This window comes from Micromys minutus, assembly GCF_963924665.1.
Source record: "Micromys minutus genome assembly, chromosome: 4".
Classification (NCBI taxonomy): Eukaryota; Metazoa; Chordata; class Mammalia; order Rodentia; family Muridae; genus Micromys; species Micromys minutus.
Window position 1 is genome coordinate 43365907 of NC_137973.1, and position 13049 is coordinate 43378955.

Genomic DNA, 13049 nt, shown 5'->3' on the forward strand with positions numbered 1-13049 from the left:
GTAACAAGCCAGGAAAAGGTCATGGCTAGTAGGGTCATCAATTTTTTATGGTGAACAATATGAGTGAGAAATCAGTAGTTCATATAGAATGATGGGCTTTTTTAGAAGATGGTGTTTTATATTTGGGTGCTTTTGTAATTTGTAATTGCAGATGACCTTTGTGTCAATAGTCCCAGATGTTTTAATTGACACATGAAGCAGAACTGAAGGTTCTTCTTCAGGATGATATTTCTATACAAGACCACAATCTTTTTCAAGCGATGTAGGAGGATTAGCTAGATATAAAAGAGTTCCCCAAAATTTCAGTACTGAAATGCTTGGTGTTCGGTTTATGAAGTGATGAGGTCACAGACAGCATTTTTCTTGTCTTTATGTAAGTGAACTGAAATAATTTACTATTATAAACATTTCTCTACTCCTATAACTAACATACATTGGTAATAATATGGTGTCAAATAACATACATTGGCTATGCCAAGTAACTCACATTTCTGCTCATCAATTCACATTTTCAGAAATCAGTTCCTGTCATCTTTAGAAGCTGCCCTTCCTGTTGAAGCACGCACGCACACACACACACACACACACACACACACACACGTGCATTCATCCTTAAATTATACTTTTATTCTTTGAGAATGTCATACAGTGTATTTTGATAGTACTCATTACTTGAATGTCCTGTGATTTAGCCCTAGATCCAGATGCACCCCCATCTTCCCACACACTCCCAATTCTGAGTTCTTTTTGTTAACCTTGGTTTTACCATCATAGATTTTATGGATGAATCATGATTTCTTGGCACAATTTCTTAGTATGTCAACATATTGTCCTTTGTAGTTGAGTTTACACTTTAATTATTATTACTTTTATGTTTCATTATACCCTTAAAAATACAGGAACCATATCTTTAGTATTTTTCAGATGATTAAAAGGAAGAGTGTTTCTAACCATGGGGGTGGCTTATTATGATCCATTTGAACAAGATGAAATGGTAATATAATGTTGATATTTAAGGATAATTAAACTGTTTATGTGAAATAAGATGAGAAGCTAAACATTTAGTAAGAGAATTAGTTCAACTACTAATTCTTCCTTCTTTGAAGGAAGAAAAGAGTTTGGAAGATTAGGAAAAATCAGTAATTTTTAATTGATAGAAGAAAAATATTGAGATTTCAAAGGACAAAAAAATCAGTACTATTTATAAAACAAATATTTTATTCAAATTTCCCTTCCTTTTCTTCCTTTCAACCCACCCCATATACCTCTCTTTATTGTCTTTCAAACTCAGAGCCTACTTTTTTTATTATTGTTATTTTCTCTCTCTCTCTCTCTCTCTCTCTCTCTCTCTCTCTCTCTCTCTCTCTCCCTCCCTCCCTCCCTCCCTCCCTCTCCCTCTCCCTCTCCCTCTCCCTCTCCCTCTCCCTCTCCCTCTCCTAAATGTATAAGTACAACCTGTTCAGATTGTATAATACTTGTATGCATAATTTCTGGGATTTTCATTTAGTATAGGATAACCAGTTGATGGGATTCTTCTATGGGACGACTTTTTCTCCTTCTCACAACATTCCTTAGTTGCTGCAGTTCTTTGTGGAGGGCTGTAATATCATAGTCTTTCCCATGTCCACTTCTGCATATCTTTTTCCTAGCTCAGCTCCTTGCTCAGATGTCCTGCAGAGACATCTTGGTTGGTGAATTTATTTCAGATGGTTTTACAGGATCAGTGTAGGAGGGCTGAAGTGGACCAGCCAAGGCCAAATGTTATCAGTCTTTGCTTTCTTTCATGTGGCCTCATGGTCATATTTTACCCTTCAAGTTCTTATAGCTCATTCTTTGTCTTCTTTTTTTCTATCTTCCTTCCTACCCCCTGCCTGATTTTGGAGACAGTTTAGCTTTGTATAGCTCTGGCTGTCCTTGAACTCTATTTACAGACCAGGCTGTCCCTGAACTCAGATCCTCTAGCCTCTGTCTACTGAGTGCTGCAACTTAAGGCAGTGCCTTAAAGCTCTTTCTTATCTCAACCTTTATGTTAGTGGTTCAGGTTGACCATCAGCTTCCCTTCCCATGTTTGCTATGGCTTTCTCTTTTAGCCTCAATCCTGACCCACTCATCTCCCAGAGAAAGCCTTCTTCCCTCTCCCCATAATCCCAATTACTTTCCAGCCCACTGTCTTTTCCTAATTGTTACTTTATAATATTTATATTGGATCCTACTTTTACAATTCCCATTTGTGTTCATCTCATCAGCTTCAGTCTGAGATTTGAGAGAAGAACATGGGTAGTGTATTAGTCAGGGTTCTCTAGAGTCACATAACTTATGGGTAGTCTCTATATAGTAAGGGAATTTGTTGGTGACTTACAGTCTATAGTCCAACTTTCCAGCAATGGTTGGCAGCAGCTGTGGATGGAAGTCCAAGAATCTAGCAGATTCTCAGTACCACAAGGCAAGCAGGCAAAGAGAGAGAGCCTTCCTTCTTCCAATGTCCTTATGTAGGTCTGCAACAAAAGGTGTGTACCACCACACTTGGATCTGGGACTTGCTTTGTCCCAGATGACCTTGAGTTCAGAGATCTCCTTGCCTTAGTGTTCTAAGATTCATAGCCACTATGCCGCAAGATCAGGATCACAGGTGAGCCTCCCAATTCTGGATTGTGGTTCATTCCAGATATAGTTAACTTGGCAACCAGGAATAGCCACTACAGGTAGTCATATTGACAACTGTATTCCCATTGGCTGGGCCAATCCCTGCAAGTGGATGATTTGTAAAGTTGTTGAATAAATTCATGAGCCCATAAAGCAAATTGGGAAGCACCTTTCATCAATTTGGCTGCAATTCTGTTCTTTTGTCCTTTAGGTTTCTCTTATGAGTGGATTGTTACAGCCTTCTTTTAACTACAGGAAAGTAGAGTATTTGCTTTGGGGAAGACAACTGTGGTCAGTGGCCAGAGCTCAACCACAGCCTCCTTCTCTTTGGAGTGTCTTGAAAGTGACAGCTATCTGAAGGTGAACTGAAGCAAGAGCAATGCTGATTCCAGCCATGTGTTTGGCTGTATACCAGTTGGGTTATTAGTTTCATAACTAATGAAAATACGGTGATTAGACTAGGGGATGGTCCTATTATTTGAAGTCACATGATTGTGTTCCCTTTGATCTTTAAAAGCTTGACGAAACAGCTCTGAGCTCTGTTCCCCAAATTGTACCCTTCCCCTACCTAGGGATGAACATTCACTAGGTATCCACAGCATACCTTCTCCCAGGCCTTTGGTTTGACATCAAGATTTCAGGAAAACATTAGGGTTTTTTTTTTTTTTTTACTAAAATGTTAAAATACTGGATAGGAGTTTCTACTTCTTTAAAACTCAGTAGGCTATAATGTCTTTTTAACCTATAAAAATAAGTTTCAGAGGGTGTTATTATATCCTTCCCTTTTAATTCACAATTCACTAAGTCTTCAGTAGGCACAACTGGAGAGTGGCTAATCTGTTTGTGAAGCTAAAAGAAGGCTTCTATGCCTGATCCTTGTTTGCATATGAGCAGCAACAATTTTCTTCATTTGACTCATTATGGTTTAAAAGAGTAGGCTTCTCTAGAATTTTCTTTCTTTCTTTCTTTCTTTCTTTTTTTTTCAATCATTGACGGGAAGTGTTCCCTCTGTGGACAATTAGTTCTTTAACGAAAGTTTTTTTTTTTTTACACCAAATTGTCTGCTTATGTCAGAGCAGATGGTTTCCATCCTGAGGCTCCCTTTGCTTATCAAGGAAGACTACAAGCACAGGAAGGAGCAAAACTCTCTTGGAAAGAGATCTGCAATGTGTGGACCTTCCAGGGGAAGCCCAGCCTCCCCCACTCAGCCTAGTACACGGAGCCTGATGCCAAAATTGTTTCAGGAGGAGCTCAGAGAGTAACAAATGATGAATTAATCAGTTGCCTTTGTATGTGCAAAGTGTATGCTGTGTGAGTGTATGTGTGTGCACACACATCTCTGAGTTGTGTGGATCTCTTTCTCTATGTAGATCTCTCTCTGTATATCTCTTTGTGTATGTTCTCTCTCTCGGTCTCTCTTTGTCACTCTTTCTCTGTCTCTATCTCTTTGTCTTTTTCTCTGTTTATCTCTCTACCCCCACCCACATGTATTGTTTTTATATATGGAGCATGAGTGGGCAAAAGACAGAGGAGGATGTCAGCCATTCTGCTTTACCCCTCTGCAGTGTTCTCTTAAGACAGAATCTTTCACTGAACTTGGACCTTGTGCTGCGGTTAGGTTGGGTAGCCACCAAGTCCTGTTCGTTCCCCCACTTCTCTGTCATGCCTCTGGGCTGTTGTTACAGGTTTCCAGCTGTGTCCAGTTCTTGCATGAGTGCTTGGGTTCCAAATGCAGTTCCTCATGCTTGCACATCGAGCTCTCCTACCCACTGAACCATTTCCCCAGCACGCTGTAGGTTGGGTTAAAGAGATTTTTGTTGGACTGATGCCATGACTTACTTACTTCACTGTAATTGTCTTAAAAGCAAGTTTCCTCATGGTAAGTTGGACACGGGATTCAGACATGCATCCACAAGAAGGGGATTTCAAAACCTGCCTAAAGTTTAGAAGTCCCAGCCAAGAAATTAATAGTGAAAAATCAAACACACATTTCAGGATCCTACACAAGGCTTATTAACTGAAAAAATATTAAAAAAAAATCTAAAACTTCTGTGGGTGGTACTATCCTTTAAACATGTGGTTATTTTGCTGTTAGCACCTGGAGGTAGTTGCATTATGAATACTCAGACATTGGTGAACAGCCAAGTGATTACACCAATGACCCTGGAGCAGAAAGAAAGCAGACAACTCTATCCACAAATAAGGGCTTTCCTTATGTGAGAATGAAGAGTGTGATTTGGGTCCTTTTCAAAGGGAAACATTGACTAGTTGCTTCTGGTCATTAGCAATGAGGAGAGTTATTTTTCTAACCTTATAGTTAATGCTTGTTTTGTTTGTTTGTTTTGTTTTTGTATTCCAGAAGCTCTTGATGTGTAGTCCAAAAGGGAAAGTATTTTTATTTATTTTTTTTAGACTTTAAGGGGTTTTAGGTTGAATGGATTTTTAAAAGGTAAACTATTGAACAGATTTTCATTCTTCAGAGTAATTATAGATAGAAGAAGGCAGATGAATGGAGATATGTCATAGAGAGAGGGGGGGGATCTAAGAAGACAATCTTATTGATATATTAGATGCCACAATGAGTTGCCATGGGAATTTGTAGGGTGTTCTGTCATGGTCAGGTTTTTTCCTATTAATTAATTACACGTTACATTTCAATATCTATTCCCCCATTCCTTCCACTCCCCCTTCCCACAGCTCATCTTCCCAATACCCCATTTCTTCTCTAAGATGGGGGAGCTTCCCCACCTGGGAATCTTCCCACCCTGGCACATCAAATCTCCGGAGGACTAAGTACATCCTCCCCTACTGAGGCCAGACAAGGCAGCCTAGTTAGGGGAATTGGATCCACAGACAGGCAACAGATTCAGGGACAGCCCCTGCTCCAGTGTTTGGGGGAACCTATATAAAAACCAAGCTACACATTTGCTACACATGTGTGAGAGAACTAGGTCTAGCCCATGTATGTTCTTTGGTTGGTAGTTTAGTCTCTGAAAACCCCCAATGGATTGTCCTGGTCATTTTAAAGGAAAGTTTGGAACCTGTCCAGCAAGCTCTAAGGAGGAGAAAAGAACTGAATCTAAATCAATAGCAAATGCCTAATCCTGAAGTGAACATCTGCAAATGTAATTCACTGTCTGTTCTTGATCTCATTTATGGAGTGTGATGCCTGCTGTGATAGTAGATTGTGCTAAGTATTAAACTGATAGTAGACCGCTGGTATGACCGTTTAACCAATTCTTTTTCCCTTTTTAGTAAGATTTTTAATCTCAATTACTGTGATTATGTCAATGGCAATACTACTGGACCTCATTCTCATTCTCTCTCTCTCTCCCTCCTTCCCTCCCTCCCTCCCCCCCCCTATTAAAGAGACCTTTTGGGAAGTAGCCTTTCTTCCCACCAGTGTTGAATGCTGGCCCTGTGCTAGCATCAGAAGCAAGGGGCAAAGCAACCATTTTTATTACATCAATCTGCCCTCATTTCATTCTTTTATCTTTTGATATATTAGCTCCGTGCCTCTAACAATAGATAATGGTGAAATTTGATGTATTAACCCATTAGAAAAAAATAGCCACAGATTATTCTGGGAATGACAAAATATATATAAATTCTATTATATCATTAGGTTACAACTTATTCCCATAGAGAAATCATATTACTTGAAGAACCCTGTATTAGCTAGTTGGTCTGTGACTAAAATGACATTGTATACAACATTTCTTTGAATATGACTATGGGCTGAACCTTCTTCTGACCAACCTAACACACTTTTTATTTTAGGAACTGGCTAGACAACTTGCTTTGTTAATGTACAATTAGATCAGCTGCCCTGAAGGAAGTAATAGCTGAAAAGATAGAATTAGTAAACAAGGAACTAATCACACCGTAAAATCCAAGTCCAACATCACTACATTGCAACACAGAACATTTTTCTTAGTCACTTCATGTTCGCCTGTGTATCATTTTCTATTTTAGACTTTATTATTTTGCATGTGTATGGCAGTCCATTCTATATAAATAAACCTGAGACAGTCCCTCTGAATCTGGCTTCTCATAGCCATGTGTGCAGGCTGGATGTTTTTATATTATAATCTCTAATGTATACTTAGTGAACTTCCATCAAAGTTAATGTGTTTCCCTAAATATCTATGCATTTTTTTAATCATGGCTTCTTGAGAATGACTACCTTGGGCATATTGACAATAAGAGAACTACCATAGTCATTAGGTGTTACCCAGACAGCTACAGTGAAGGTCATATCTGTCCTATGGCCTTGCTATTTAAGGTCAGATGAGTTATTTCAGGCTGAAAACTGTTTCTTTCTTAGCATATTTTTAAAAAGTAGAATAAAATAAAAATTGCCTAGGGAATCAACCAGATCAGATCTTTTCCAAGCATTGACGATTCTCAATGAAAACAGACTAAGTACAGATTTGAGCCCAAACCTGGAAGACCCATCATGCAACAAGACCGCATGTGGAGGAGTCTACACTCTACCAAATCCTTTCTCAGATGCTGAGGTGTTGACATAAGTTACGTGTATGGGAGGTGTAGATTTCATTTCAGGTTAGTGGTAGCAATTTAATAGACTGTACAAAAGTGCTCTTTGTGTACTCAAGGCATTTTGTGGAAAACAAATCTGATGAGCACTTCACCTTGGGGTGCTGTAATTTGGGGAAGGAAAATAAAGTCTGTTGTTTGTGTTGGTGTGCTGCCTTACAGCATCAGGTAGGGAAAGTGTCCATGAAAGATGAAGGAAAATATCCACCATCCCTTCAGGGGTTCTGTAGCACTGAAGCAAAGGGGAGATGAAGCAACTTATCTTGGACCTCTACAGCCACAGCAGCTCCACTGGAGAGAAGGTCAAGTGGATTTTAACCCACTGCCTTCCATTGGCTGGGTCGATAAGAACGCCTTGACTATCACATCTGTACCATTGCATTTACAGCAATATGTGTTTTATCCCCTGCTCTAGCTGGGGAGCAAATGGTTGCAAAGGATTTTGGGATCTCTGTGAACTCTTTGCCGGAACATTTCATGTAGCCTTGTGAAAGTATCTGGGGTACCCAGAAGCAAATGATAGCCACTGGTCCTCCAAATACAGGGTGCAGTGCTTCCATCTGCTTACAGTGCATACTCTTCAAGTGTTAGAAGTAATAGCTCGTGCCCCTAAATGGTTAAGAGATGGCAATGTTTCTAGGTGATTTCTGGGAGAGAGACGCTTCATCTATATGTGAAAAAGTGACTTGGAGGCCTTATATCTGTGAGCAGTGTTGGAGCAATTAGGCCCTTATATATTTGAAGCCACCCATTCTCTCAAATGAAGTGTTGAACGGAGACCCTCCTTGCACACTGAAAGAAATGCAAGACAGGGATAGATCTGTGTTTTTAATATTGTTGATGCTATTGGCTTAGACATGTTCCATTTGTTGGGTCTGTTTTGCAAGCCTAAATTTGAGTCCAGACACTTTCTCCATATAAATGTCTCAAGAATTGCAGTCACACATCCATCACCTCTTTGCTTTTGAATTACAAAGATAACCTTAAGATAGGAGCCTTCTACTGGGCAGTGTGATCTGTACTGAGAAGGGGTGAGTCTCCTTGGTGATGAAATCAGCCTATGCCCAAGAGGAATGTAATAGGCAGAAAAGATAGAGCTGATGAAAAAATTGATTCGTTTCCAAAACGTGATATGTTTCTATGAAGCAGGCATCAGCTGAGAGAGATTTTTTTTTTCAACTAAATAGAAAGACTGACAGTGAGGGAAGGAAAGGCATGTGAGGGATCAAGGGATCAGTTTACCTCCTAGTCTCTCAGGTGAGGAGGAAAAAACATTTCTTCTGTCTTGCTTCAGACATTTACTTGAGGGGGCACAATTCCATATTTTAATGCTGACCCCACTTTTCCTTTTCTTGAAGCATGTGTCGTCCCAGACACCACTGCCTCTTCTGCTGTAAACAGTATGTTGTTTGTTTCCAGGTTTGCCGAAGATGCAGGTCATTAGGAACTACACTGGCGCCCCACCCCCAGCTCTCCATGAAGGACCCCCACTGCACATCCAGGCAGGCGACACTGTTGAGCTTCTGAGAGGAGATGCACACAGTGCCTTCTGGCAGGTAGTATCCGGATCATAACTATTTTGGTTTAATGGATGACTGGCTATTGAATACCAAATAAACCTCTTGCTGTTAAAAACTGATTGTGTACTTCAGCTGCAGAAACCATATATGGTGTGGTGGGATTATTGTTTATTAAATTTCTCCATGTTTGCAATGCCAAGATGGCCGTGAGTGCTGTAGTGCTAGAGAAAAACAGTGTCAGTGCTGTGAGCCATAATTACCATTTTTATTAAAAATTCATACTTGGTTGGAACATTTTCCAAAACCTAGTACCTGTGGTTATGATCTAGCATGCATGGCTTTAATATATGAAGAGCTCAATTCATGGAAAATACCTGACTTACTTGCCTGTGGCCACTTGGGGCCCTATTTGACTTTTTGTATACCCACAATACCTGGAAGTCATCCTAGAGGCTCTCTAAGTACTATTAACACAATATCTAAAATGTAAGAAGTAATTGATTTTGTTGATATTTGTTGGTGATGAAATCCCGTTTTGCTAATAAGCCTACCTCTGACTTTTTGTGATAAATGTGGTATAGCATTAAGATTTTGCATAGCTGGTTACCAGAATGTTGTGCTTCCTTAAGAGAATCTGTGTTTTCTTATATGTGTAGGGATATTTACCACTAAAGTTGGAGAATGTTTTACCTATTCATTGTACATTGAGGGTAATCAGGGGAGGGGAGGGTCAGTAGGAAGACTGGCAGGTGAGTAAAATTTGATTATGGTTAAAGGGAAAGGAAACAGAGAAGGACAGCAGGACAAAATCCCCCACCGTGTAAATGACCATGCATATTTGTAACTTTTTTTTACTGGATATTTTATGTATTTATTTACATTTCAAATGTTATCCCCTAACCCCCTCTCCAATCCCCCTCTCCCTGCTCCTATGAAGATGCTCCCACTCCCACCCACCCATTCCCAGCTCATTACCCTGGCATTTCCTTACACTGAGAAACAAGCCTTCACAGGACCAAGGGCTTTTCCTCCCTATGATGCCAGACAACGCCATCCTCTGGTACATATTCTGCTGGAGCCATGGATCCCTCCATTTGTACTCATTGGTTGATGTTTTAGTCACTGGGAGCTCTGGGGTAGTTGGTTGGTTGATATTGTTGTTCTTCTTATGAGGTTGCAAATCCCTTCAGCTCCTTCAGTATTTCTCTAACTCCTCCACTGGGGTCCTCGTGCTCAGTCTGGTGGTTAGCTGCAAACATCCTCATCTGTATCAGTGAGGCTTTGGCAGGGCTTCTCAGGAGACATCCATGTCAGGCTTCTGTCAGCAAGCACTTCGTGGCATCAGCAATAGCGACTGTGTTTGGTGGCTACGTGTGAGATGGATCCCTTCAGTCCCTCTTTTTCCCTCTATAACTCTTGCTCCTCAGTTCCTCTGTATTTAGCTTCTAAGTCACCCTCAATGTATTTTTTTCTCCTTCTCCACATCCATTATAAAATTTTTGCTCCAATCATGACACTTGCCCTCACTTTTGGGCCATGTGACTTCTGGGATTATCTTTAATTGCTATAATTGCTATCTTACTGGTATTACTGAGCCATCTTCCGTACCCTGTGAAATTAAGATACGATTTCATCATACATTGATGTCTTTCAGGGTTCTTTTGTCCACACTGCGTTCACACTTCTGTTTCCTAACAGAGGTGTTTATGAACCACAGACTCAGCACTGCAACCTTGCTTCTTTGCTGACACCTCAGCTCGCCACTCTCCCATTTACCTATGTCGCCCTTATCATCCTTGTGGTGATTACCTTTAATTGTCAACTTGACACAACATGGAATCGCCTGGGAAGAGTTGCCATGAGGGATTGTTTAGATTGAGCTGGCCTTTGGGCCTGTCTTTGGGGGATTGTTTTGATTAAGTTAATTTATATATGGGAACCCAGTCCACTGTAGGAAGCACAGTCTCCAGATCATGGGGTTTCTAAATTGTCTAAGAATGAAGAAATCAAGTTGTTCAATACAAGAAAATAGGTGAGCAAGCATGCATTTGTTAATCATGGCTCTTGGTTGTAGATATGATATGACTAGCTCTTTGAAGTTCCTACTTTGACTTTCCTACAAAGATAGGCTATAACCTCTAATTATAAACTGAAATTGCTTTTTATGGGACATTATCACAGCAACACAGAGGCTATTAGAATAATCTCCATGTGCTTCTACCTGCTACTTGATGGCATTTTACTAAAAACCCTGTCAGCAATACTTTTACTATCCTTTCTACTACCTTACTTCAACCCCTAACACCAGGCAGAAGCTGGCATTTAAAAATATTTATGTGACAACAAAAACCACAATCAGCTCACATTTATTATACAGATTTTTGGATACAAAGTAGATTTACAAGCATAGTTTTCATATAGTAGTAGCACATGTTTAACTAGTGAAAATTCTGAAAAAAAAAATGCTATTTTAGTTTTTATATTATACAGAAGCATTCAAAAGTTACTTCATGTAACTCGAGTAGCTGGCCCGAAGTTGTGTAGTTACTGGGTAGAACTGGGAATCAAACCTAGAAATTCTTGATCCCAAATCCAAGCTCTTCACTTTCATATTGTGCTGTGTCTTCTGAGATCCTCTCACAACTGAATAAACTCCTGCTATCCTAACAAGCTTGATGATGTTTATGGTTAGAGCTACAAGCCTCTTTATGCTGATTGAAATGTATTTTCTTCAATATCACAAAGTCTAGGACTGTATTCCAGTCTATTTTCACTAAACGATGATTTGTGGGGTCTTAGAATGTTCTAGGTTCATAAGATGTCTCTTCTGCCATGCTTGATATTGACATGCTTTTGAACAACTGAGGGCATGCAGTGGTTAGAATCCCAAAATTGGGATTGGAGCTGTCAGGAACTTTGTGGAGGATGTAAACTACAGATCCCTTCCTGGGAGCTTTTTTAAACTTCTGTTCACCATAGTGGTCTCAGGGTCAGACTTTGTATGTTGCAGCTACCTACTGGAAATGCAAAGGCAGAAGCTCTCAGATCTTGAGCTTTATACCCAGAGTTGGTGCAGTTACTTCTGATGCTCTGCCTTGGCTTAAGCACAGAGCTCTGACAGAGCTCACTAGAGAACACCCAGGTAACAGGGGCAACAGACAGAAAACACTTTGGGATTTGTCTGAGCAGTGCAAAGAATACACTTACTTCATAAGCCACCCTTGAGGATTCTAAAAGCCAGTCAATTTCTCATTCCACAGATAGCAATAGAAAATAGTGAAGCTAAGCACAAAATATTGGAGCTATTGAGGCATATAAGTGGTATCCGAACAGTGGTATGTTTGAGACCACAGTGGAGACCATGGGGATGGCTCAGCAGGGCTCCTAGAAGCCCGCACAGTATGTGCCCACCAGCATTTAACTCTGTTGAAGTGAGAAACATTCATATAATATTTTTATAACCAAGCTCTGTTTCCTACTTTTCTGATACTTTAGATACATAAAACTTAATTATGCTTTTTAATTTTTATTGGCTATTTTTTTTTTTTGCAGAGCAGTAGGTTTAAGTGAGACTTTCAATATTTTTCACAATATTTACAGGCCTTTATTCCTTTATTTATTTTGTTCCCTATAGCACACCTTCTAGAAAATATGACAATTCAGGCTTTGCTCCCATTGAGCTCATACTTACTCATCTTACTATATTGTACAGCCTTCTGATTTTTTTTTAGACAAAAAGAAAATTGCTATTAATTTTCATTTTCTCTTTAGCTGTCTAGATGTGTGAAGATATTTTGGTGTGGTGCTAAAAAGGCACTGGAAATACTCAAAGAGAATCACAAGATAAATGAGCAGAAGCACTGAATGGCAAAGCGTGTCTATGACTTTTCCTTAGTGGAATGCAGATCTAATGCTTAGGAAGAAGAGTGGTTAATGCTTAGAATGGAGAAGAACAGTGAGCACACTTCTTTCAGATAGCAATTATGCATTGAGTGCTAGCTCCAAATTCACTGCTCAGACACCTTCATGCCCCAGTGTGAACTTTCACTGCTTTGACATTAGATTTAGGCTGCCAACTAGCAATAGGTTGATATTGTCAGGCATACGTTAAAAATTCACCTAGAGTTTCTGACTTAGTCATAACATGTGCCTGCATTGTCTAGTGAGTACCTCTAAATCATTTAAAGGATATTTAGATAGAGTTATTGCAAGGAACAGAAGCAAAGTGAGAGAAATCCTGGAGTGAAGTCATTTACTTGTAGCCAAATAGCTGTATGGCTTGGATGAGGTCTTTCAATTACTATGTAGCTTAATTCTAGGTATCACA

At 39.8% G+C, this 13049-nt stretch overlaps 1 protein-coding gene across 2 annotated transcripts in view; it reads left to right on the plus strand.

Moving 5' to 3' along the window:
- The window catches only part of VAV3 (vav guanine nucleotide exchange factor 3), a 315096-nt gene that overhangs the window by 252278 nt on the left and 49769 nt on the right, over positions 1-13049 (plus strand). For both annotated transcript variants that reach the window (XM_080916200.1, XM_080916201.1), the window contains exon 20: positions 8622-8758. In XM_080916200.1, coding sequence (XP_080772326.1) covers positions 8622-8758 — 137 coding nt within the window. The remainder of the gene's footprint in view (positions 1-8621; positions 8759-13049) is intronic.